Source organism: Dinoponera quadriceps, unplaced genomic scaffold, assembly GCF_001313825.1.
Source record: "Dinoponera quadriceps isolate SergipeBrazil2010 unplaced genomic scaffold, ASM131382v1 scaffold367, whole genome shotgun sequence".
Taxonomy (NCBI): domain Eukaryota; kingdom Metazoa; phylum Arthropoda; class Insecta; order Hymenoptera; family Formicidae; genus Dinoponera; species Dinoponera quadriceps.
The window spans coordinates 247,025-270,895 of NW_014554712.1; the positions used below are offsets into that span (position 1 = coordinate 247,025).

At 45.9% G+C, this 23,871-nt stretch overlaps 2 protein-coding genes across 3 annotated transcripts in view; both read right to left on the reverse strand.

Annotated features, from left to right (window-relative positions):
* Positions 1 to 157: 157 nt before the first annotated feature.
* Positions 158 to 1,857, reverse strand: LOC106741007 (COMM domain-containing protein 8-like). The gene is made up of 4 exons (XM_014612562.1): positions 1,454 to 1,857; positions 1,191 to 1,352; positions 891 to 1,043; positions 158 to 825 (listed from the first exon to the last, which is right to left on the reverse strand). Exons 1-4 carry the CDS (start codon positions 1,517 to 1,519, stop codon positions 670 to 672), a joined length of 537 nt encoding a protein of 178 aa, XP_014468048.1. The 5' UTR covers positions 1,520 to 1,857; the 3' UTR covers positions 158 to 669.
* Positions 1,858 to 3,098: 1,241 nt separating this feature from the next.
* Positions 3,099 to 23,871, reverse strand: part of LOC106741093 — a 111,027-nt gene continuing 90,254 nt past the window's right edge. For both annotated transcript variants that reach the window (XM_014612738.1, XM_014612737.1), the window contains 3 exons: positions 6,317 to 6,495; positions 5,989 to 6,123; positions 3,099 to 5,061 (listed from right to left, as the gene is read on the reverse strand). In XM_014612738.1, the coding sequence (XP_014468224.1) occupies positions 4,890 to 5,061; positions 5,989 to 6,123; positions 6,317 to 6,495 (486 nt within the window). In that variant the 3' untranslated portion in view covers positions 3,099 to 4,889. The remainder of the gene's footprint in view (positions 5,062 to 5,988; positions 6,124 to 6,316; positions 6,496 to 23,871) is intronic.

The window sequence follows — 23,871 nt, forward strand, 5'->3', positions numbered from 1 at the left end:
AGAGAGAGAGAGAGAGAAAAAAGAACGAGCATGCTCACACGTGACCGGCATTGATTTTCTCAAGCGGTTCGCGTTATGATATTAATAACGTGCGTAAGGGCGGGAAGTAAAATTAAAAAGTTGTATAGTAAAAACCACACACTCACACATGAAATATATCTGTCCGCAATCATCTTTACAACGAAAAATTACATCGTCTTCTTGATGACGACGCGTTTTTGGCGATGAGAGCATACTTCTAAACGAAATTCGTTTTTTCGCGAGCGACGCGAGACTGATATCTGTGCACCCACAACACCTTTCTATAACGATCGTCATCGACACTCTGAGGCGCCGTCGAGGCAAACCTCGCTCGTTTATTTATTTTGCGCAGGCGACTACAAAATTGTGAATGAGACTTTTGGATCGAAGCCGCCTCAGACGCGAAAGTACAGTCTCCAGTATCTTCGATCAGCAGTTATAATAGTAACTAAACTATTCTACATTTATCTATAACCTATAATAAACTGTGAAACAAGTGTACAGTGACGAGTCATTATTTTATTGCGACACCTGTCCTGTACATATCATAACTTAATACATACGGCATTAAATAATATAGGAATGTATATATAAAACGTTTTTTTCTTTTGGCATGAATATTATATATATGTACAAAAAAATTCTGTCTCACACCGACGCTTCTAAAGCGTTTATCACTGTTTCCAACTCGTCCTTACTCAATTCCAAATTTATTATCCGTCGAGATTCCACGTCCTCGACTATGAGATCCAACTGAAGGAGAGATTCTCGCAATGAAGACATCTTGCTCGATCCCATCACCAACTGTAAAAAGTAACGAATCGATTAAAGCCAAGAATGAAAACGTAAAATGATTTATAATGCAATACCTTCAATCTCCAGTCGAAATCTGTTAGAGTTGGTAGTTTCCTCTTATAATGTTCTCTCAATAAAGCATTTGTCAAATGTTCCCTGCGTACTTTTAAGCAAGTAAGAACATTATGTTGCACTTGCTCGGGCAATTCGTGGTATTCTTGCGGCATCTGAAGCAATTATTTGAAAATAAAATTTCCATATTACGCTAAAAGAAATTAAATATATCCTGTACATCTTATACACATTATCAGTTATAAGTTATCTAAATTGATTATTATGAGATCCTCACAAGTGCAATTTTTTCGAAATTCTACCTTTTCATCCACCATGTGTAGAGAGGCGGGATTCCTCAATAATGTTGATATTAGTTTATAAACCCCTTCATACTCCGCTCTGCTCCAATCCATGCTGTTGATGAATTTACGATAGGACGGTCCTGGTCGGCCGCAAATTTCGTCAACACACGCATGGAGCAACTTGATATGTAAAAGAAGTAACTTTGTAATATCGTTAATTACATGAAAACAAGTATACTTTCGTACTTCCGTTTTATTACGAGTACTTTCATTTTATTTACCTCTTTTAAGACATCGCTCTTCTCCTCATTGAAGAGGCTGATATACAATGATTGAGTGTTCTCCATAATTTATATTTATTATAATTTTTATTTTACTTAGACATTTCTCTCTCTTTCTTCCCCTTTTTGCAAATCTTTTACTATTGTCAGAGTACAGGTAAACTGTAATTTAAGTTGCTGACGTACGATGCATTTTACAAATTTCTATAATTACGTAATCTCGCACGCAAATTATTCAGCGTAACACTCTTTCCTTCAAGCCGAAAACTCGTCACATTGCACAAATGCATTTAACAACTGTAAATCGTTGTTGATTTGTCCTTCGAGCACGTACCGCATCCAACTATGATAAATGAGGTTAGGAAAACTAATACAATCGTGTCTGACTGAAAGGCAGAAAAATGCCCACGCCATCGTTGAGTTGTACTACAATTTCGAATTTTCATTCCGTAGACGGTGGCGGCTCGTGGCGGACGCTTCGGAACTAATAAACACAACCAAGTGCAGAACCTACTTATCTCAATCCATCTGGCATAAAAGTCTTGTCGACATCGCTAGATGGCGCCACGTAATCCACTGGGTGAACAAGAAAACGGTTAATGCCGGGTTAATTTCGTCCAAAAGTACAGAAATGACGGGAGAATTCGTTGATTTAGTTATTTCACATTTCTCGGTTTTCCTCTCTTCATTTTCGTCCGCACCGACGTAATGTACCAACATGCCGGTTTTTCGGTAAGAATTAGAAGTTTATTGTTTACCGCGCGAACTTCCGCCGCGCGTTGTCGCGTCCTGCGGACAGAAGCCATTACGTCAGTTTGAAAGCGCGATCCGTTGATGCAACTTCGATTCGCATCGAGTGTTAACGGTCGTCCGAATCGTGATGGTACTTGCATCGCGTATTTTCTCGTCGAATCTTCGCAAGCATGCAGCGGACACGCGATGATACACGACACGAGGTGAGAAATCTGTTTCCTGGTACCTAGATTTATTATCCCCGATTCCATCAACTTCGGTTAACCTAACCGATCAACTCAACAGAATCGGATGTTAAGCGGGGTGACCAATCACAATTGATTGGTCAATTTTTTGAGGGTTAGAGCTCTCATTATGGTTAGAACAATTATTTACTACAGCGTGCATATCTATATATGTATGCATGTACGAAGACACATATATAATATAATATATATAAAAGCGATATATGCGATGTATAAAAAACACATCCGTGACTTATGCGCGAACGTGTCGGCAAACGACACTTCTCGAGACATGCACCGGCACGCCTCGTCTCCTCCCACGATTTAAATAGCTCTTCTCGTGATTCTCCACCCGGTAGCCTCGTCGAGAAACGCGAAACACTTGTTTCAAAGTCGCTTTTCGTGCGACTCTTCGACGACGAATACTTGAGAATCTTCTCCTAGAAAAGGTTGGTTGAACCACCGTAGCAATAACGTTTTTAAAGGAAAGCATAACAGATTTAAATATCTCTGTGAAATCGCGAATTGAAAAACATAAAACGTTGGTATTATTATTATTATTACCATTATTATTAGAGTTAGAGAAGACTTGCTCGCAAAGGGGACAGAACTTCAGGATTCGTCCGGGGATGTAGTTCGCAGAGGGGTAATGAAGGTGAGAAACGGGCGGTTGTGTAATTAATATATTTCATATTCTCAGATAATATTATAGTTTTCTTCGTAATAAAGAAGCGGCGGTATTAACAATATAACGGCTGTCTCTCACGACAGTCGTATAGTCCAAGCACGCGGTACGACTCGGCGCACACAATTGACCTACCTCGCGGTATCTACTTTGCTGTGTCTGTGTGTCTATGTGCGCGCGCGTGTGTGTGTGTGTGTGTGTGTGTGTGTGTGTGTGTGTGTGTTCACTAATAACATAGAAAATACAAAGTTACAAACACGTGGCTGCAACGTTTCAGAGCCCTCCTTGTGTTGCATCATCCGCGCAAGGAGGCGCGAGAATAGCGCCTCACGGCCGGTTTTACACGCCTACCGATTAAATATTAAATTAACGAACGTGGCGTATATTATAATGCTCGATTAAACACAATAAAGATACTCTATCGTGTAACATACAAAATGTGGATACATTGATGATCTGTCCCGATTCTGCGCGATCGGCTGCCCGCGGCTTCTATTCGGACTTTGGTATCTCATCTCGTCGCACGCCGGTTCCGTAAATACGTTTCCGGTGGCCTAAGTCTAGCCAAGTGTAGCACGTTAGTCGTCTCTTCGTTCAGTCGAAAGCCCGGCAATATCGGAGGGATCTTAATGAGTTCGCCAAATCTGTAGTCCCGAAATTAAACGAGCGAGCGCAGACCTCTTCGTGCAGAACGGAGACAGGATCTCAGACTAGGCTCGCGTCCGAAGTCTTCCCAGCGTAAACTATGATAATCGAGACATCGCTTTATCGCATAAAATTACCATTAACTCGAGAGACATGGCCGCGTCCTCTCAGATCTATGTAATTTCGGCGGCTCGCCGTGGGATTTCAGTTGACGTACGTTGGTTAACGAGCACCGTCCTTGGAAGGCACGCATTTACCGCGCAATCACGCCTCTCCGGAAATTATTGCTCACAATATTCCATCGGCGTCTATGGATTTCTGCCAGCGGCTATTCATTTACACACGTCGTTTTATCCCAAATAGAGAACTCTATGGGATCCGTTATTTCTCGGCCTCAACGGCTCAAAATTCTCCAAGCAGGCTTAATTATTTTATTTCTTAACCCCTAGCGCGTTGAAACGACGTTATTCAGACAGCTCCGCGAGCCGAATGTGCGCGTTGTTAGTTACAGAAATAAGAAAATCGCAAAATTTGTAAGATCAAAACTTAAGTGTTTATCATATCGATGATAACGAAACCCTTGGAAAAATTCTGCGAAATTCTGTGCAGAGTAGATTTAAATCCAGTTGCAATGTATCTTCCGTTATTTCCCGAATGCTCTAAATAGATCAGCACGCGTCCTTAGATTTCGATTAGAATAAACGCCAACGCGAAAGGGTTCATTCACTCCCTTTCTCTCCCTCTTTCTCTCTCACTCTTCCATCGGCGAATCGCCGTTACGAGTCGACGCCGTAAGGGTCTCCTTATCGCTTAAACAACGAAATACTATTTTTACTGTATCCCCGCGCCGATCACTGCTATCGGAAGTCGACGATCGTTGTCATTATCATTTCGTATCCTCGTTCGATCGCGATTGAAAGGAAAAATAAGCGATGATATTCGCAAGCGCTCGCTGGATAGCGATGTACATTTATACATAATGACGCGGGGGGGGGGGGGGNCATACACATATAAACGAGTGTCTCTGACGAAGGCACTTGATAGAGAAAAGAAAAGTAAATGGCACCATCGGTTTCCCCGCGCACTCTGACGCGTTGCATTCCCGTCGACATTGGCACGACGGGAGCGCTTATCCTTCGCGAATCCTTCGCTCGTTCCTCCTCTGATATCTGAATTGGCGGTTCATAGCGTGGCTCGTGGCCGCACTGAGCATGTCCTTCCTCGCCGGACACTTGCCTTCCCACGGTAGGTACATGCCAAATTCGCAATTGGGTATCGTGCACTCGTTATTTTGAATGCATCTGAAAAGAAATAAAATTGAACATCGTAGATGTGTCGATCGGGATATTCCCTGTCTCCGGTGCTTCTCGCGATGGTCAGTGCATAAAGAATGATGGATAAAACGGGCTGATTTGGGTCCATCTTACCCATCGTCCTTTTTATCCTGGATGGAGTGCTCTCTTATTGATGATATTAATTGTCCATTAGCGATATCAGTTACCTGTCCGCGAAGAAGTGCTCGATCATCTTTACTTGTGTCACGGTAAACAAATGGGGTTACCGGAACAATCGTTTGCATTTGTATCTGTTGCAATTTATATGCGAACGTAAAGCACATTCGACAAGGCACGTTTAAAGATAAGTTGTATTTTAAGCGCGTCTCATGGTGATTATGGTGAAATTTTACGCGCGACGCGCCAAAGCGGCCCGCTATTTTGTCTTGCAAATTCCAACGATTAGTATGTAAGCGTCGAGGTGTCGTTTTACAGTCGTCTTATTTTAAAATTTGCAATGCACACGCGCGCTCGCTGGAATACCTTCGTGGCGGTGCATTTTAGACTTGTGCGAAATGGTGGTTGGTTCAAGTAATCGTTACGCCGCAACGACTGATTTCGTGATCGACACGCGAAATCAAGCAGGTTTGATCAATATAATTCTGCAATCGGCCTCACTATTCGCCATATAATATTGAAAACAATATCGAATTCAGCACGTATATTCAAGTTTGCCCATTGGAAATGTCGGGAACGATCGATATTTGAACGATCGAAATCCGATCGAAATCAATTCCGAATGAGTATATAATGGATACCCAACTCTACAATAGGTATCCGATCGTTTTGACGCAACGATTATCTGAACCGATTCCAGACATTGGTTTTCAGAACTTTTTCCGCCCAACCCTGATGCATATCGGGAAATTCACAGTCATATACAAATGTACTCACAATCTGTCAGCGGGTTCGAGAAGTCTCTTTCCTCTGCTGAGCGGCATACAGTTCATATTATTTTCTTGACAACTACACTGACAGGCGTCTTGCGGGAATCGCCTCCTCGGCGTGAAATGCTTCGTGCACTTGCACCTGTAAATTTCATTTTCGACATATATGATAACGTAGCGATAAAAACCGTTCGGACCGAATTTGTTCATTCGCGAATACACCGATGCAATAAACCGAAAGATACGACGATACAAGTTAAAGTGATCGGTGACGTCTTCTAGGCATTCTCATCGGCAATCGCGCTGATTAAATATATGTATTTCGCCGAACTTACGGTTTTATCGATGACGTTCTCTTCATGTTCTGCGGAGGCGAGATGGGCTGATCGCGTTGGTTTGTTCTGTGCGGCCCTTGCGGGATCTTGCCGAAGTCGTCCCTGTCCTGGCACTCGCATTCCGTGTGATTGTAGAACTTTAACTTCACTATGCTGGCATTCTGACTCACGCTCGTGGTCTGCAATCAAATCATAAATAAACCTTACCGCGGGCCGTTCGGACAATCCACCTTGTAAACGACACATTGTATCCCGAGAGGATCCGTGGTGAAGTACTCTTAAGAGACTCGTCGGATGCTAAGCATACTTCTTCCTTCTCATTCTTTCGTTATTTATTAGTTCAGATTTATTCCACGACGCGGAAATGATTGTGCGGAAGTCTCGAGACGGTAAGCAAATATCACCCAGCGGCGACGCGAAGTTAGGGTTGTGCGAGACCTGGGCTGCGTCCCGATACTCACTGACAGTACTGAAAATCTGCAACACACGCAACCTGAACTATAGATTTTCAATACTGGCAGTGAATATGTGAACGTAGCTCTATGAGCAACTTGGCAAATAATGATTATATATACTGGTATATTCATAGTTCGTACTGAAAATCTATAATATATACGCAACACCAACTAGAGATTTTCAGTTCACTGGCAATGAATATACGAACGCACAATGTCAATGCCAAATCGATGTAGGTCCTTCGAAGCTTTATTCTCTCGTGAATTTCAGATGCACCGAAAAACCCATTTACAGTAGAACCTTTATATAAAACCTCTTTTGGGGGATAGAGGAATAAGACAGGGTATATATCGAGATTCCCTTTCTGCAATAGCAAAGTTGTCAAAACTTTGTTGTAAGTATTCGTAAAGTTGTAAATATTCGCCCGTATCCGAAAGAGCATTTTGTTCGAGTCAGCTAAGTGGATTTTTCGGCGCGAATTTTCTCGCGAGAAAAAAACAGCGGGTTTGTCGTGGGAAAGTGGGCGCTTTCGCGAACTTGCGCACGTTAGTATCGATCGTAAGTCGCGAAAGCGAGCCTCCGGACACGCGGCCTCGGTCAGGCTTTCCCGTCGCCACGGCGTCACAACGTCCGTCTAAACGAGAGCAACGAGGCGGCCAGAGACTGCATGAAATTACGCGGGCTTTCGCGGAAAGAAAAAAAAAAAGGAAAAGAAAAAACCAGACGCGATCGGCTTGTAGCCGCCCCGGTTCTAATTGGGTTCAATTAACCTGACTCACTTCGCTCCGGCTTGGTCTGTGCGACAAACTAGGCGTTTACCGAGCGACACGCCGCTCAGCGCAGACGCTATCCGTATCGTCGGGCCGCATTTAGCCCGGCTTTAATCGGCTCTAATTGCCCTGAGTCACTGCTTGCACCGTACCGATTTCCGCTCGCATCTGGCCGCTCGCGTCCCGATCGGTCGTCGTCCCAGTAATTGACGCGGAATTAATGCCCGATATAAATAGACGCTCTCTCGCGACTATTCTCGCGCGGTATGACACCAAACGCTCAGCGGAACGGCCGCGTGAGAGAGACCGAGGGGGAAACGGCGCGATGACATTCTCGTCTAAGAAGCGCTCGGAACCCAAACCCCTTCTCGGGGAATTCATCTTCGTCGCTGAAATAACATCCGCGCGTTGCGCTACGTGTCCTCCCGCGCGTCGATTTGATTTCCTCCACATCGGCTCGCTCACTTGATGGACGTCTGTTACCGTCTTTTACTACTTACTACCTCTCGCCCGATTCGCGGGCGGAGGACAGTGAGGTAACTATCATTGAACTATATATATAAGAAACTCTGGAAGGAACACTGCCTTTGTTTCCCTTAGATGAATTCATGTCGAGAGAGAGAGAGAGAGAGAGAGAGAGAAAGACGGTATCTGCATTGAAAACCCCATTTAGTTGACTCGAACGAAATTTGCTTTCGATATAGGCGAACGAATGTTTTTCGGTTACAAGGACCGAAATTTGGATTCTCTGAAACGAAAATGTAAAAAAGTTTGGTTTCGACAAACCAAACTTTTGATTCGGTCCTCACATTTTGTGCCGGCACATTTGTTCGCCTCTGTCCAAATTATATTTCGTTCGAGTCAACTAAATGGGTTTTTTCAGTGCAAATAGTATCCCCGTCTTTGTCTTACTTGAAAGCTGTATAGACTATATAGTATGTTAGTAAGACAGAGAGCGAAATACTACTTGCTTACATCGCCTTTGTCTTACAGGCCGCGGCCCCCATCATGTCGATGCTCCTTCCAATACGTTATATAGTTCAATGATTGATACAACAGCGATTGACTTCCGTGTCGCTCGTTAAAATGTTGTAAGCGGAGTCGGATCGACGCGTCGCGTGTCAGGAATAAAAATTCCGCGATTAATTGAAAATTTTACAAAATCAGTGCGCGCGCGAGAAACACACAACGGACACGCGTCGACTCGTAATTACGCCGTCTTCCTCCGTGATCGCCAACGGATTCGATGCGCGGATTGCGCGTGATAGAAAGCTTCATCGCTCCTTCGCGACCCCGCGGGTTACTCCCGGAAAATTCACGGTGTGTATTATTACGCGTTTGAAAATCAACGCGCGCGTTCTCGCGACCAGGGGAGGGACTTAACGTAACACAGCACAGAACGCGGAAGCGCGCGAGCGGATTAAAAGTTCAGCTGTTACGCGATGGACGCAAGGAACGAGCATTTCTGTCACGATATCGGCCGAAAGAAAATCGGTGGAGAAAGTGCTGAATTTACCATTTCGTGTCTCACAACCGGAGGAGAAAGAATGGTTGATTTCATTAGAATTATAGTCATTTTTCCTGCGCGGAAAAAATCCTGTTGCATCGTGTATTGAATCGTGTGATCAACAGTGCCGCAATTGAAATAAATCTTCTTGATTCAGTAGCAGTGTCATTCAAACTAATACTTGAGTTATTGAAGCAATGTATGATACATTAGTTCTAATGACATTGCTATTGAGTTAAGAGGCCATTCAACAATTACGTCACATTACGAGAAGGGGGGGATCTATTGGCTTGCATGATGGTCTGTGATAGCAAAGAGGGAGAAGTACAGACCATGGAACGTCACATTAGATCCATAACTTGTAATTATGGATACGCGTGGTTATCCACTTTGCATTCGTCATACATTTGGTTATATTTGGTGAAATCTTTGACATGATTTTGTGTTAACAACAAAGTTAAGTAATTAATTATACTATAATTATAATTACTATATTATAATGTTTCAATATTTATTTTCTTAAGAAACTTCTACTAATCAAAATTATGAAATAAGATAATTAATTGGATACTATTTTAGAAAAATTATTTTCAACAAAATTAACAGCGTGTAGTCTTTTTTCATTCGATGTGTCGGCGGGGAAAGGGGGTATTTTTCCACATATTACGTTTACATTTGAAGGTAGCAAATGCTTTGAGACGAATGGGTGGGGGGTAAAAAATACTCAAATTTAACGTGAACGAAAATGTTGAACGGCTTCTTAGGAGGATTCACCTCTATTACGGTGCTGTTGATTAATTCTATTGACACAACAGCATGTTCTTTTCCATATATCTTCTTATAGCTCTAACAAAATAGTAAAAATAATAATATGCATATAAGATTATTAAGAAGAGTTCTCTTTGAAGGAACTGCGAATTTTCCAAGCCGAGTGCCGCGATTTCCACTCGAGGCTCTTGCAACGAGTGTTATTTCATTACGCTGAATCCGTGTGTCGCGCCAATAGCTGACGCAGAAGTACTCCCGTTAAATGGGTCGTAGTACTCGATCACCCGAGATCGATGACAATGAGCTAGCGGAACGACACGCTACGGTTGCGCCGGCCGACGGTGTTGGCGATCAGTCGCGGTTAAGATTTTATTTATGGGATTCCGCGGCGAGGTGCGGTAATCACGACGTTGCGCGCCGTTCAATTAATACCTTCTCGCCACAGTTCTCTCTCTCTCTCTCTCTCTCTTTCTTTCTTTCCGCTACGAAGGTACGATTGCAACAATCATGTCCCGCGGTGTCATTAAGATCACCGAAGGCAGAATTGCGACAGTCTTTTGTGTCATTGGAAACGGTGATTCGTGGTAATTTCGCCCGAGTCCGTCGGACGATCGGCCGGCAGTCATTATTATTTTCAACTTCGCGTTTTAAGAGCCGCCGTAAAAAGGATCCCTCGCGAGAATGGTGATAAAATCAAATTAATTCGATCTAAGGTCAGTGCGGGTTTTCTATTAAGAGCGGTTTAAGTACGTCGTAAAGCTCGGGTAAAGGGTTGCGAGACGACAAATTGCATGGAAGAATCGCGAGCGGGACTTCCCTTTTTCTTCCTTCTTGATAAAGCGCGAAAGGGAACTCTCGCACTGGATCTCTTTGTAATACGAGCTGCATCCGCGGGGCGTTCTCTGTCTTTCCCCGACGAGCACTGTCAAGTCGGTACCACACGAGGATTGAGATTCGCGATCGTCCCTGACGAATGGCCCGGCCGCGAGACCGTGGCCATAAATTTCATCCTCAGTGCCGTACGCGTGGGATGTCCCGCGGGAAGCAGGAATCGCCTCTTAAATTGCTTAGTATTCCCACTGCTTATTGCCTCTCAGCAGCATTGCGAGTACTCGAGATTATTTCATCGGTAATTTAGTTAGTACGGGCTTGGTTTACGATGAGTGAACTATTTCGAGATGTCTCTTTATGATCATTACTTTAGACTTGAAATCCTTCGAAAGGATCTTATTTTCGTTTTGTACTGCGAATCAGCACAAATGTTACACCTTTCTACATTTAATCCTACAAATAGTTACTCACTTCGTCGTTTTCTCCAATGTTAAGGCTTAAGGAAAGATTATTTTAGCATTATTTAATATCTGCTTATCTCGATATTCTATCTACATTTAATATCTCTTTGGTTTCACTAAGCATTGTATTAATTATATAACTTGTTCTTGCAAATAGAATATGCGTAATAAGCAGATATTAAATAATTAATATAGATAAATAAGTCAACGAATTTTTTTCTTTTTCGCAATTCACTTCTCATCGTTTTTTTTTTTATTGACGTATTGGAACTTTCGATAGGATTTGAAAAGTCAAAACTGGTGAAAAGGAAGGAATTATAAGGGCAATAAAAATAACACAGTTGCGTGCACACTGCAATAATGCTGGGCACCAATAGCGAGTTAAATTTGGATTCGGCACGGCTCTTTGAACCTATGAAACAGAAGTGAAAAGAGGGCATTGATAAGTTCAATATGTATTTGCGGAATATTTCGAGAGCGTTGATTGGTGTTTTAGTCACCGCGAGATCTCGTGTTATTGTTTGACGCGCGACGAAGGACGGTGATTGACGGGAGCTGACGCGGCCCTTTTTGCCCATTGTTTTGATATTTCAGAGCGTCGTGAGACTCGTCTCTGTGATTGAATCATTTAGGTTTCACTGACGAACGCTAGATAAGTACGTGTATTGATTATCTTTCTCGTCGGCTCTCCAAATATTCGATCGGATTCTCGTCGTCGTCATCGATGCGGGGCTACTCATTAATATGCGTTTCTCCGATCGAATCGTATCTACGCGAGTGTCCGTGTCAACGTCAGTGCCACGATGAACATCCGGAGCAGCCGGGGAACTCGGATGCTACATCGGGAAGGTAGGACGGAGGAAGTAGGGCGCGGGGACGCGCGAGCAGCGTTGCATCATGAATTTCCAGATGTGTCAGATCACTTGTTATACAGAATATTTTCAATTTTAACGGACGCTCGGCGATCTTATCGTGGAAGGTGTCCGGGTCGAAATTTAGACTGGTATTCATAGTCGCTGTCATTATTTGACAAATAATTATAGCTTCGTGAATTTTCATCAAGCTAATTATACCTTAACCTGTACCTGTAATTCATACAACAAGAAATATTGATCTAAGCAGCCGAATAACGGTGAATATGAATTTGTAATTGGTCTCAGTTGGGTTAAGATTGTGAATAATTTACGACTATGAATACCGGTTTCAGAATATATCGTGAGTTTGCTCATTGAGCCGCAAATCCCATTTGGCTGGCGTATGCCAACACATTCTTTCCACGTTTGTTTATCTTTGTTACACCGAATCGAAATTTAAATATCTATCGAAGTGAACAACTGCTATCTTGACCCTTACAATTTCTTCCTCCCCATTTCTTTCGAGTTTCTATATTCTATTGAAATCCCTAACGTTAATTAAAAAAATGAGAAGTGGATTGTACATATATGATCATACAAACATGGATCCTATTATTTTCCTACATTAATTATCTAATATTTCCTTGTTGAAATTAGAAATAACAATTAAAATATGTAGAATATTGAAGTAATCGAATATTAAATGATTCTAAAGTAAGCCTTTCATTAGGGCTCAACATGGAGAAAACGACGATAAAATGATTGCAAATACTGCAAAAATGTTATAATGATAATAGAATTATTTTTGTAGTATCCAAATAAGACAATATAGGCCTATATATGCTATATCTCGAGATCCTCAATTTGCCAGTTCGACGAAATTCGGAGAACTCACGTAGTCGCAGAATTTCGTCTCGGCTTTCTTCGCGTGCTTCCATTATCACTACTCTAACGTACTTCCTGCTGGATGCGACCAGTCGGCATGAGTATAACAGCGCGCGACACGAGGTATTCGGTCGGCCTCGTGTTTTCGAATTTTTGTCGTCGGTCGAACGTGGCGTGGAACGGCCGTAGGTATGTTTATGGAGTGCAACTAACGCTCGCGACTCCACGCCCATGGTATAAAGTCAGCTCGAGGTTGTCGCCGATGGCGATCGGGGCGCGGGTTTCGCTCAACAGCGGCTCAATCATTTCTCTCGTTCGCGTTCGTTAGGCTGTACCGCAAATGATTCGGGGTAATTTGAGAAAATGAATCGCGACACGTAAACACGAGCGGGGAAACGAGATCGATCACGTTTATTATCCGGTCGGGCGATAAAATAACTCGGGGGAAAACGTTGTTGAAATGTAGGCGCGGTCTGCTCGCGTTTCCCCGCGTCGTCATTTTTCGCGTGACGATTGCGCCGCGTAATTGTGATACCCGGAGCGTAGGAAGTGGAACGTATCGAGGCGCGCGCGATCTCCATAATGCCAATGGAGACGGTCGGATTCCGCGAGAGCGGATTCTTCGAAATTCACTCGCCGTGAGTCGCCGTCCCGTCGTGGACCACGGCGAATTCCGGAATTTAATTTCCACGAGGATTATCCCTCTCTCGCGGGATCGAGCAGCTGACCGGCCGCCTCATTAACATTCGCCCGTATCTCGCTCCGGGCGCTGCTTCGTGAATGAAACACGGAGGAACCCCGGCACGAAATCACGTGCAACGCCGGAGATCGGTGAACCGTGTCGGAGGCACGTCTCTCGGACGAATATCCCGTGTTTCCTTTCGATTTTTCGGCCGCATCGCATTATCGTTCCATCGCTCGGTAGAAATGGCCCCGGCTTTTCTCTCGACGTTCCTTCTCGTCATGATTATATCATTCGACGCTTTGCTCTTCCAGTTATTATACTTTCCTACTTTTCTCGTAATTGTCTTTCTGCTACATTTCTATCACATTCGCAAGACTTCTTTACGCGTTCCACCGCGAGTCGCAGACGACCTCCTCGCGGACAACCCCTTCGACCCGATCGATTAAAATCCCGCGGACCCGCGCTCGAGACAGGATGCACCCGGTAATCTTTCGAGACCTTTTCAGACCTCGCCTCCCTGACTGCGACCTTTCCGCGAATCCAACGGTTTCGTCAAATGTTATGTCGACGGTGCTGGCTGGTGAAACGAGAGCCGCGTCGCTTATCCCGCTATTATACACCGCTCTCCGTGACATTTCGCAGCGTACGATACGTTTCTACGCGACTACCGCGCACACCTGTCAAAAGGTATTTCGATCTACGAGACATTTACGCGCGGATATTCATTATCTTGGCGGAGGGAACGTCGACCTCGTTTCCCGTTAACGTCGTCCGCCGTTCGCTCACGAAGAATGTCGTCATTGCGGAAAAGAGCGCAATAAAAGCGTCCGGCGGGCAAACGACGAAGACGGCGGCGGCGAAGACGTTATAATATACGCGCCTGGGATCGCGATATAAAAAGTTATCAGGTGTCTCGGGTGTCACGGAGGATCATTGTATCTCGTGAGAGCGCAGACTAAACAACGTCAGCGAACAGTTGTCGCGTTAGCAGGAATTTTGATACATAATATAAACAATATCAAGAGAGAGAGAGAGAGAGAGAAAGAGAGAAATATCAGCAGTCCTCTCGTCATGTGCGCGTTTCGGTCAGCGATAACGACGATAACGACTTCGAGAGGTTCTCGGCTTTCTCGGTGGACGATCGTCGCACAGAGATTTTTTTCGCACGGCGTGTAATTAGCGCACGACGTTGCGCCGCACAAGAGCGCGCGCGTAAGACGGATAAAGCCTAAGCCCTCCCCGAAACGTAACGAATTCTCGATTAATCGACTCGTTCGGGAAGCGAGCCTCACGGCCTCCCGGCAACAATAATTATTTCCCGGCGTCCGACAGTAATTAAAAGCCGAGCCGCTTCGTCATCGCACCCACACGCATGCTCTCTCGGCATGGGGGCGAGGGTTGCGAGCGAGCCTGCGGTATCACAATGTGGGCTTTGTGCGCTCGCGCTCGCGCGTAATTAACATACAATATTCTCGAAGCAGGGAGGTCCGTTTCTCGAGGAGAGGATCAAGACGTTCAGTCCCTAAAGACGGCCGGGGAATATTAATCCGTCGTGCAAGCGTCATTATTGCGTTGTGGATTCCTCGGAGGGGAACGAGCCGTTAGCCGTACAGTCGCTATGAGTCGCGTTGTTCCTCTTGGATCGCTAGACGCGGGAATAACGCATCCGGGAAAACGTTCCTGCGATCTCTCTTGCGTGTCCGAGGGAAGGAAGATTAAACGCCGATCTTGAGCCCTTTTTTTACCCAGTGGCCGAGAACGATAAATGCGAGAGTACTTATCTTCTTAAAAGAAACGAGAGGCCGAAAAAATTCGCGGAGAAATGAGCAAAATACCGGATTTTTTTCTTCCGAGCCTTCAGAACCATAATGAGATTGTAATTAATTAATAATGGAGTCATTATGGAATGAGGCGTGTTAATTTCTCCCGTCGAGTAAAATCGACGCGCGGACATAAACGAGCATTGACAGCTGTCGGCTAAAGCCGGTGACCGAGTCGGGAAGGTTAAACGGCTTCGATCGTTTCGTGCAGCGGCGCGCGCATTTTGTGCGAGCGCGTCTCTCGTTAGCATAATTTATAAATGAAAATATGTAAATCAATTCAGAACGCAAATCGACCGTCGCTCGTTAGTCTAGGGTTTGCTGTTTCACCGAGGCAGATGGGAGCCGGGAGATACCGGTGTATCCGATGTCCATCAACCAGTCTCGATCTCTGATACACGGTGTCTTTCTCTGAGCGATATCATCTTACGCCGAGGCTAGCCCGTATTTATCAGCGCTTTCTTCATCTACCCCCTTCTCTCTTTCCCGGCCCTCTCCTCTCTCTCTTTCTCTTTCTTCTCCGACGCTCAAAGCTAGAAACTCTCTACAGATTTATGTCCTCGTCCGATCGCACATCGTCGTCTCAATAGAAGGATCCCTTCTCTCCGCGCGGGTTTCCGTAGAAATCGACGAGCGACGGTACTAATTGCACGTTCGGCATAAGAAAGCTCAGTCCTTCCTCCTGTATAATTTCCTGTGGTCTCCGCATTTTCTCGTCGGACGGAATGAAACGAAGAAAGAAGAAACAGAGAAAAAAAATACATTTGACAGGTCCGTGACACGCGTTAGAACGCGTCTTTGGCTGGCGTGCGTCGGATTTTCACGGGCACGCGCGCGCTAAGTGTTAAGGCCGATTTGCATGCGATTATCGGTGGGCGTTCCCGCACGATCGAGATCTTTATCGCGTTACTGTTAACGTCGAGTGCCCCGCCGGCGAGGAGATTACACGGGAATTAGCTATCGGAAACTAGACCGCGCGTCGACTCCTGGATCGCAAGTGCCTATGGTAAATCGAGTTTGCGGGCTATCGGGCCATCGGTAGATGGAGGACGAAGTCCGTCCTTTGATCTTCGATCGACGCTTTATTAGTTCAGATAAGCCGATCAGTCGGTTTTTCACGTGCGCGTCGTAGATTTAACGGAGACCGCGAGAGAAAGAGCCAGCGCTCGGTCGTAATTAGCTGCAGCGCGCGTATTTTTTAGCAAAAATTTACCGCGCTGCGTCTTCATCGGCTTCCATCCGAAACGACGACGCCGGATCGGCACGTAACTCCGGTACCGTAATTTCGGCGCCGTTCCGCGAACGAAGTTCGCTGTAAATCAATGCGCGTCGGTTCGCCCTCAACCCGCTCCGAACCAGATTCGAATCTCGCCGCCGGCGGATCGGCACGGGGGATGTGGCGGCAGCTAAATGACTCTGTCAATGCGAGCAGGTTGTCCCCTACGCGTCGCTAAATACAGGTTTCTATCAAGTTATCCGCGATTCCTATCCGTTTGATAAACTATCATATCGCGTTATCGATGTATGCGCGCGCGTGTGTGGTGCCTCGGCGAGTGTTATTGACCTTCCCAACATCGACGTCCCGAGTCTTTCAGACTACAGTCTCGAAAGTGACTTTTCCCTCGAGAGAGTGCCCGTTTACTAAAATTCACTTTTCATACCGACCATCGACTTTCGACACGGCGAACGTACCGGAGAATATCCTCGCGTCTTGAAACGCGCGCGCTCGTACGTCGCCGGTCGGCGGCGGTAATTTCTTTCCAATGTCACGCGTTTGCATACTTTGACATGCAGGAAACTCGTCGCTCCTGCAAGTACATGCGAAGCTTCCGGGAACATCGGGTAACATGTGGTTGAAGTTTGGAGCAATATTCGGGGAAAAATTGAAAGAATTTCTTCTTCAAGTTTAATCTCAGTAGAAAAGAGCAAAGACGTGAAAAACAAGAAAATTGTAGAAAATTCGTCGATACTAATATATAAATAAACAGGAAAGACAGGTTGTGCGTTATCTACGTTAATATCGGATATGTTTTGCACAGTTTTAATGGTTTCTGCATATCTTTCTTTTTTCCGAGGTTAAACTCACTTGAAAGAAAATCGTTTCAAATTTTCGCCGCGGAGATCGCTCCGGACTTCGACTACACTGATTAACGATACCTACTTCCCACGTACTTGCGCTGGATAACGATCGGCCCGAGTCACGCCGGTTCTGTAGTTCCGCTGCGCGTATTAATTAACATTACACGGCCGACCGGTTCACTGCCATACTGCCGATGGCGTACGAATCGCCGACGCGTTAAACGGATCAACACACTGTTGTACGAACCTTAAAAAAAATTTCATTAATTCTGTGTCTCTTTTGTGTTAACGAAAAGAAAAATCGACACATAGAGGAGTGAAAATCTTGAAAAATTTTCCAATCTTACACTGAGGAAAATATCCGATCATGTCTGATCGGATCATCTGATTATAAAATAAACGGATAACCGATTAAGTGCAATGTTCGATCATTTCATTTCATCCGATCAAGCTATGCTTCCATCGGATAAAAGTTACAACGGATATGCAAACAGCGACTAATTTTCCAATTAGGTCTCATCGATAATCGCATCGGTGACTTCATCGGATAAAAGTATCTGTCACTTGGTCGGACAGTAAACCTAACGATCGGATGCATCATCTAATCGAGAAAATTGTTCTCGGTGTAAAATTGTCAGAAAAAGAAAGGAAGAATTAAAAACTGTCCCCCTTCCCCATGAACACGCGATTCGTACTACCTTCTCCGCGGAGGAAGGAAGCGCGTAGGTAATGACGTCGAATATCCGCGAAGTACATAAATCGCGAGGTAAAGCGGCTGAGATTTATCGCGGTGCGTTCCCATGGAGCCTCAGCCCTGATGTCGCTGCTCACCCACACAGCCGTAATTTTTTGCTCATCGCTCGGGTAATTAGATACGGAGCGGTAAGGCGAGATCAGAGATCGACGGTCGCTTAATTAGCATACGCACGCTAATGCAGCCGGTCAATTCATCTCGGCGGCACGAGCGCGCGGCCGCGGAATGTCGTAAAGCTCCCCTCGCGGCGACTCGCCCGTTGATCAGGATGCGTCGGGGCACCGCGCGTGCATCGCAGCGCAACGCGACTCGGCGCAACGAGCGGCGAGAGAGGAAGTTAAGCGCGGGAGCGTTTCGCCCTTTTTGTTCGATCCCGGCATGTGGAATGTGCGGCCAGACGCGCACGATGATGCTGCTGCGGCGGCGGCGGCGACGACGCGCACGTGTAACGTCGGCCAGCCGGCCGATCCGGTGTAAAAAGTGCAGAAATTAGTGGCGACCCGCGTTTTACTCGCTCGAGAGACCGAGTGACTCGGAGAATCTCGACCCCGATCGTCCCGATTTCAAAGTCAATCGAGGCGCGCCGGCCGAGCCGGTCCCAACGGCTCGAGGAATCGTGGAAATGCGCGAGCGATGCCATCGGGAGGAAGTGAAAGAAGTGAATTACCGCTGATATCGACCGCTCACGCGGCTGTTTCAAGGATGTATCGTCAAAATAATGGAAAAAATCGTATGAAAAAGCGGGTATATCAAAATGTTATGCGACTCATTGCCCGCGCAATTAGTAAAAGTTTAACCATTCAAGAGACTGAGATATTGGATAACTAAAGCCGCCACTTTTTATACGTGTACTTTAAGATTAACATGCTATTTTTTAATTCTATTTTTAATATCTTCTAAACTATAGATGTAAGATTTTTATGAAAAACTAATATGGTTTTAAAGACTAATATACAGACGTTATGGACAAATTTCCGAATTATTGAACGATTTGTTTGGAAAATACAGCGGTGTGAATTGACGGACGTCATGTTTGTGTCATCGTAAAATTAAATCAGTTTCTTCTGATTTGAATAAATTCGTCCTTGTCGAGGTAAATAAAAATCTGACATATAACACAGGCACATGTAATGTGTATATGTGTGTATGTATGTGTACGTGTAATGAAGGATGTATGGAGTGATGATAGAGTACAGTGATCAATCTTGCGCTTCGCGGATCGCTCGTGATAGCAGTTGTTGAGATAATATCGATTTGAACGAGACGCGAAATTTGCGGTCTTTGTGAAGTACATTCTCGGACGATTGAAGTCCTCGCTGCAATGCGGCGCGATCTCGCCACTAGAAGCAGCCTCGCGAAAAATAGAGAGGGAGCGCGTCCCCCTTTGGGAAAATTATGAACGTGTCGCAATTGCGCTTTACGATTTCACTCGATCGGCCAACTTGTCTCCGAAATCGATTCGCCGACGCGAGGAGTACCGATTTAAAAGTCAATCGGCGTGTCGGCGGCGGAACCAGTTCTTGTCGGGCGCAGATAAGTTTCACGAAGATCGAAAGCGAAGGGGCAAAGGAGAGAAAGGCAGATAGATAGAGAAAGAGAGAGAGAGAGAGAAAAAAGAAGAAGGAACCGACGAAGAAACAGCCTCCGATCGATAGTCCTTTTAGTGAATGGACGGAATAATCGGGAGTCGCGCGCGCGTACTATGGTTGGTCCAGCGAGGGTCAACAAGATGTGAGATTAAACTCGAAGAAGAAGGAAGTCGTTTGAGCGTCGTTCCTTAACAGACCTCACATAACTTATACATCGGTAGCTCCGGCCGTGATTTATGGGTTACTTTGCGGACTACGTTGGAGATCCTATGGCGTTTTGAGTGTCGTATTACGCGACTCATATAGATATCGCTTGAAATTACTTTCGACGTCGCGATGTCGGGAGGAAGGGAAGGACTTTTCCGCGCGCGCCTCGCCGCGGTGTGTCGTCAAAGTGACAGGAAATTAAGTGCCGATGTAAATTCCGGCTGACGCGATACAAAGTGCTGTGTCGCGCGCTGGGATCGCTCGCTTCGCCGCGGCTTTGCGCGTCAAAACACGCTCTCTTTGACGGTTAACTAATCTCGGCTTAGGTTTCCGATTTATGCGGCTACCGCAAGGATTATCTCGCAAACCATTCCTCGCGTGCCCGCTCACCTCGCTCCTATCTTTCGAGTGTTGAACGCTCCTCGAAGATGCGCCCGGACATCGCTGTTGTCCAATTTTTTCGTCTCGTCATCGTCGGGATCGCGTCCGCATGTTTATCCTCCCTCTCTCGTTATCTCTCTTACAGATACATCTTTACGTTGTTTTTTACGTTGATGCCTTCAAGACCGATCGGCGATTCGGACATCGCCGACATTTTGCACCCATATAATATTCCGTATCATCTTTCGCGTGATATCGAAGTGGGCGTGCGCGCGCAAAAACCGCGCATTAACTCTCGTCGGATTAGTAGCTACGGCCGGCATTCATTGGTAGCCGAATCGGGTGGCGCTCGTACCGCCGATAAATCTACTTTAATACCACCCGGAGACCGGCGGATGAAGTCAGCTTAATATTACGGATCCACCGTCCGAGATTACGGACGGTGGAAAGTTTACGAGTTTGCGCCGGCGGGGCGCACAGGTGTCCGTTCGCAAGTGAAATTCTCTCTCTCTCTCTTTCTCTCGGGTCTGCCGGTGGCGAAACCGCGCGAGATCGAGTCGGCGATCGATCGGCGAACGAGATCGATCAGATCGCGCGCGGGCGAACGGATAAGTCCAGCGGTTTTGCGACATGCTCCGCGGCGATTGCTTTCCCACGACGTATTTCACGGGACGATAACGCGCCGATTCGGCTCGCGTTTGCTCGCGAAACGCGTCTATTATCTCGCGCTGCGGGACTTTTACCCGCCAAGAATTTATGCGACCGAGCCGCGATGCCGGACAGGAAACATTTGTTCGCGCGGGCGCGAGATAATTGGATCTCCCGTTCCCCTCCTCCCCCTCCCCCCGATATATACGTACTACGATATCTGTACGATACGGCCCGTCTAATTGCAAATGGTTCTATTAAGCGAGCGCTTTTTCGTGCCGCATAACCGCTACGTCTGCATTACGCACCGCGTAATTGATCTCAACTCTGGACGGATAATAGTCATTAATCGCGCGACTTATTAACCTCATCCCGGCTCGCCGAGAGACGATGGATTCAATACGGTATCGCCCGCGATATCGCGTGCTAGCGTTGCTACTCTCTCTCTCCCTCTCTCTCTAAAGTGCAATCAGTGTATTATCACGGAGAAGCAGTTAGCAGTCACTGGTGATTATAGTTACAAGAAGAACGCGAATCAGTAAAATTTCGCTGCAAAAGTCTGTTCATGACTGAATCCAACCGGAGGAATCTAACTGCGGAAACAGTGGGAAAGAGATATTACTTCTTTTTCATCATCTTAATTACGTTCCTCTTCAAGTATTACCAGTGATTTTGCTTGGAATATTCGAACTCGAAATCTTTAACTCTTGAGTCTGCTACTGTACAAATACGTCAAATACGACATATATAATTGAATATATATACGACACGTGTATGTATTAAATGTTTGCAAAAGTTCGTAAAGTCACAAATAGATGGATTATCTCAGAAGACGAGTCATCTTATCGGCACGGAATCAAACTGTTGCCTGAAAGATGACGAAAGGTTATTGACATCAGCGGCCAATACTTGGATTAAAATCTATATCATCTCATTGCTATCAATAAATAAAAGTGGCTTTAGTATCGGTACGAAATTTTGCAAGCACCTGATAATTCGGCCGCGGGACACGTAACAGCGCTTCGACGGTGAATTCAATTTAAGAGAGTTTGGCTTAAATAAATAATAGAGTGCGTCGATCAGATGAGAGTTCAGGCTTGGTAATCCGGACGCGGGAGAGCGACATTATTGCCGTCGTAAAATCTGTTCGTGTTTTCGCGCGAGCCACTCTTCCATGCGGATGTGTTTAATTTCTCAATTTAACGGAGTTACTGCCGGCCGTAAAACATTCCGTGAAGTCCAAGTAGGAGCGTAAAGCCGATCCGGCGCTGGTTTAACTTGAGTCATGGTTAAACCGTATTTTCTCCCGTAAATCGCGCAACGATCTCATAATTAGGGGAGGGGTACCGAAAAGTCCGGGAAAGGACAGTCGCCGGGTCGCAACGTGAAAGGCTGTTTCGCAAATGGAGGCACGCGACCGCACACGATTTCGCGAGTCCGCGAAATTACCGTCGAACGGCCCGTCGTTGAGCACCGACGAAAATAATTGCTGTGCAAAAGAACGGCTTCAATTATTAATTATTAATCATCGTCGGTATGACGGGAACGTACAACGAGAGGTGCAAAGGTCACGCGAGCCGCACAGTCGTGTAAATAAAAACCGAGAAAACGCGGCCGGGAAAAAGGTCGAGGCGGGATTAATCGACCGAAAAATAAATACCGATCGACGATCCGGCTTCGTAACGGAAACGAGCCGTTCGTCTTTCGCTCGTGGATTTTCTCCCGGCGTTCGTCCGTAGGAACGAGCCGGGTCGAAGACTGTCCGTGCGAGATCGCCGTGCAACCCATCAAGCAGGATCTAATTACAGGGCCCTGCTTCCTGCAGTAATTAATCGGTACGACCCGGAAGATTTATGTAGAACTGCCGCGCGAACCTCCTCTCGCGAGAGCCCGGCGAGGGTAACGTTGTTTGTTCTTACGTGCGGCTTGTAAGCCTCTATGTGGCGTTCCTCGTCCCCGGTTTTACGAACCGTCTACTATTTACGAACACACCGAGAAGGGGAAAGAAAGAAAGAGCGAGAGAGAGTGAGAGAGAGAAAGTATCCCTCGAAGTTCTAAATTCGGTCACGGGGAAACGTCGGAATTTTTCGCCGCGTGAATCGCGAGAGAGGTAGGCGAAGAAGGCATTCCAGAAAGGACCACCTTCTGCTCCGGTTATAAATACCCACTTCGGAGGATCGACTCGCGAGCCGGCGAAGCGAGCGGATCCTCGAGAGTACTTGTGGAAGGTGGCCGGCGCGATTCTCTTGGACCGGCTAGTAACAACGTGTTAATATTAGCGACGTCGGAATCCGGCCAGACAGGCCGCGATCGCTTGAAACACGAGACAAGAACAATGAGTTTCCGGTCAGCTTCGTACCTCGGACGGAGCGACAATGGCCTCATTGTCTCGCATCGGCTGCATAAAGATGCGCTCCTGCGCCGAGGACTACGGGCCAGGGTTTGCAAAGTCAAACTAATCCTTCGCACGGCTCTTTGAATCCTCCGGTGCACCGCGATGGGAAGAACGTACGAACTCTGCAGGTTACATCCTATTATTTTATATTAACGTTGATTCATGAGAAATCTGTTCACGAAATTAAAGATGATAATTAATCAGCCCTTCGGCCGCACGAAAGACTTCGAAAAAGTCGTTCGCACCGCAAAATCGTAATGTGCGATTTGCTAAATTGAAATTATTAAAAAACATTGACCGCACACTATGAGTCCAACCGACTCTGCGCCAGGTTCGGACGGCTGCCGAATACACATTAACCGGCTTTTCAGGCCCCCGTCACGTTCAATTACAGACAGTCGCGGCTCTCTGACAGCTCTTCGAGAGTAGGAAAAGCCCGAAGATTACGCATTTCTCTTCGCTACG

Coding starts and splice junctions, on each gene's coding strand:
- LOC106741007 (XM_014612562.1), bottom strand. CDS start 1,519: ATGGAGAACACTCAATCATTGTATATCAGCCTCTTCAATGAGGAGAAG. Junction 1,353..1,453: donor AGAGCGATGTCTTAAAAGAG/GTAAATAAAATG, acceptor TTACATATCAAG/TTGCTCCATGCGTGTGTTGA. Junction 826..890: donor ATTTCGACTGGAGATTGAAG/GTATTGCATTAT, acceptor TACTTTTTACAG/TTGGTGATGGGATCGAGCAA.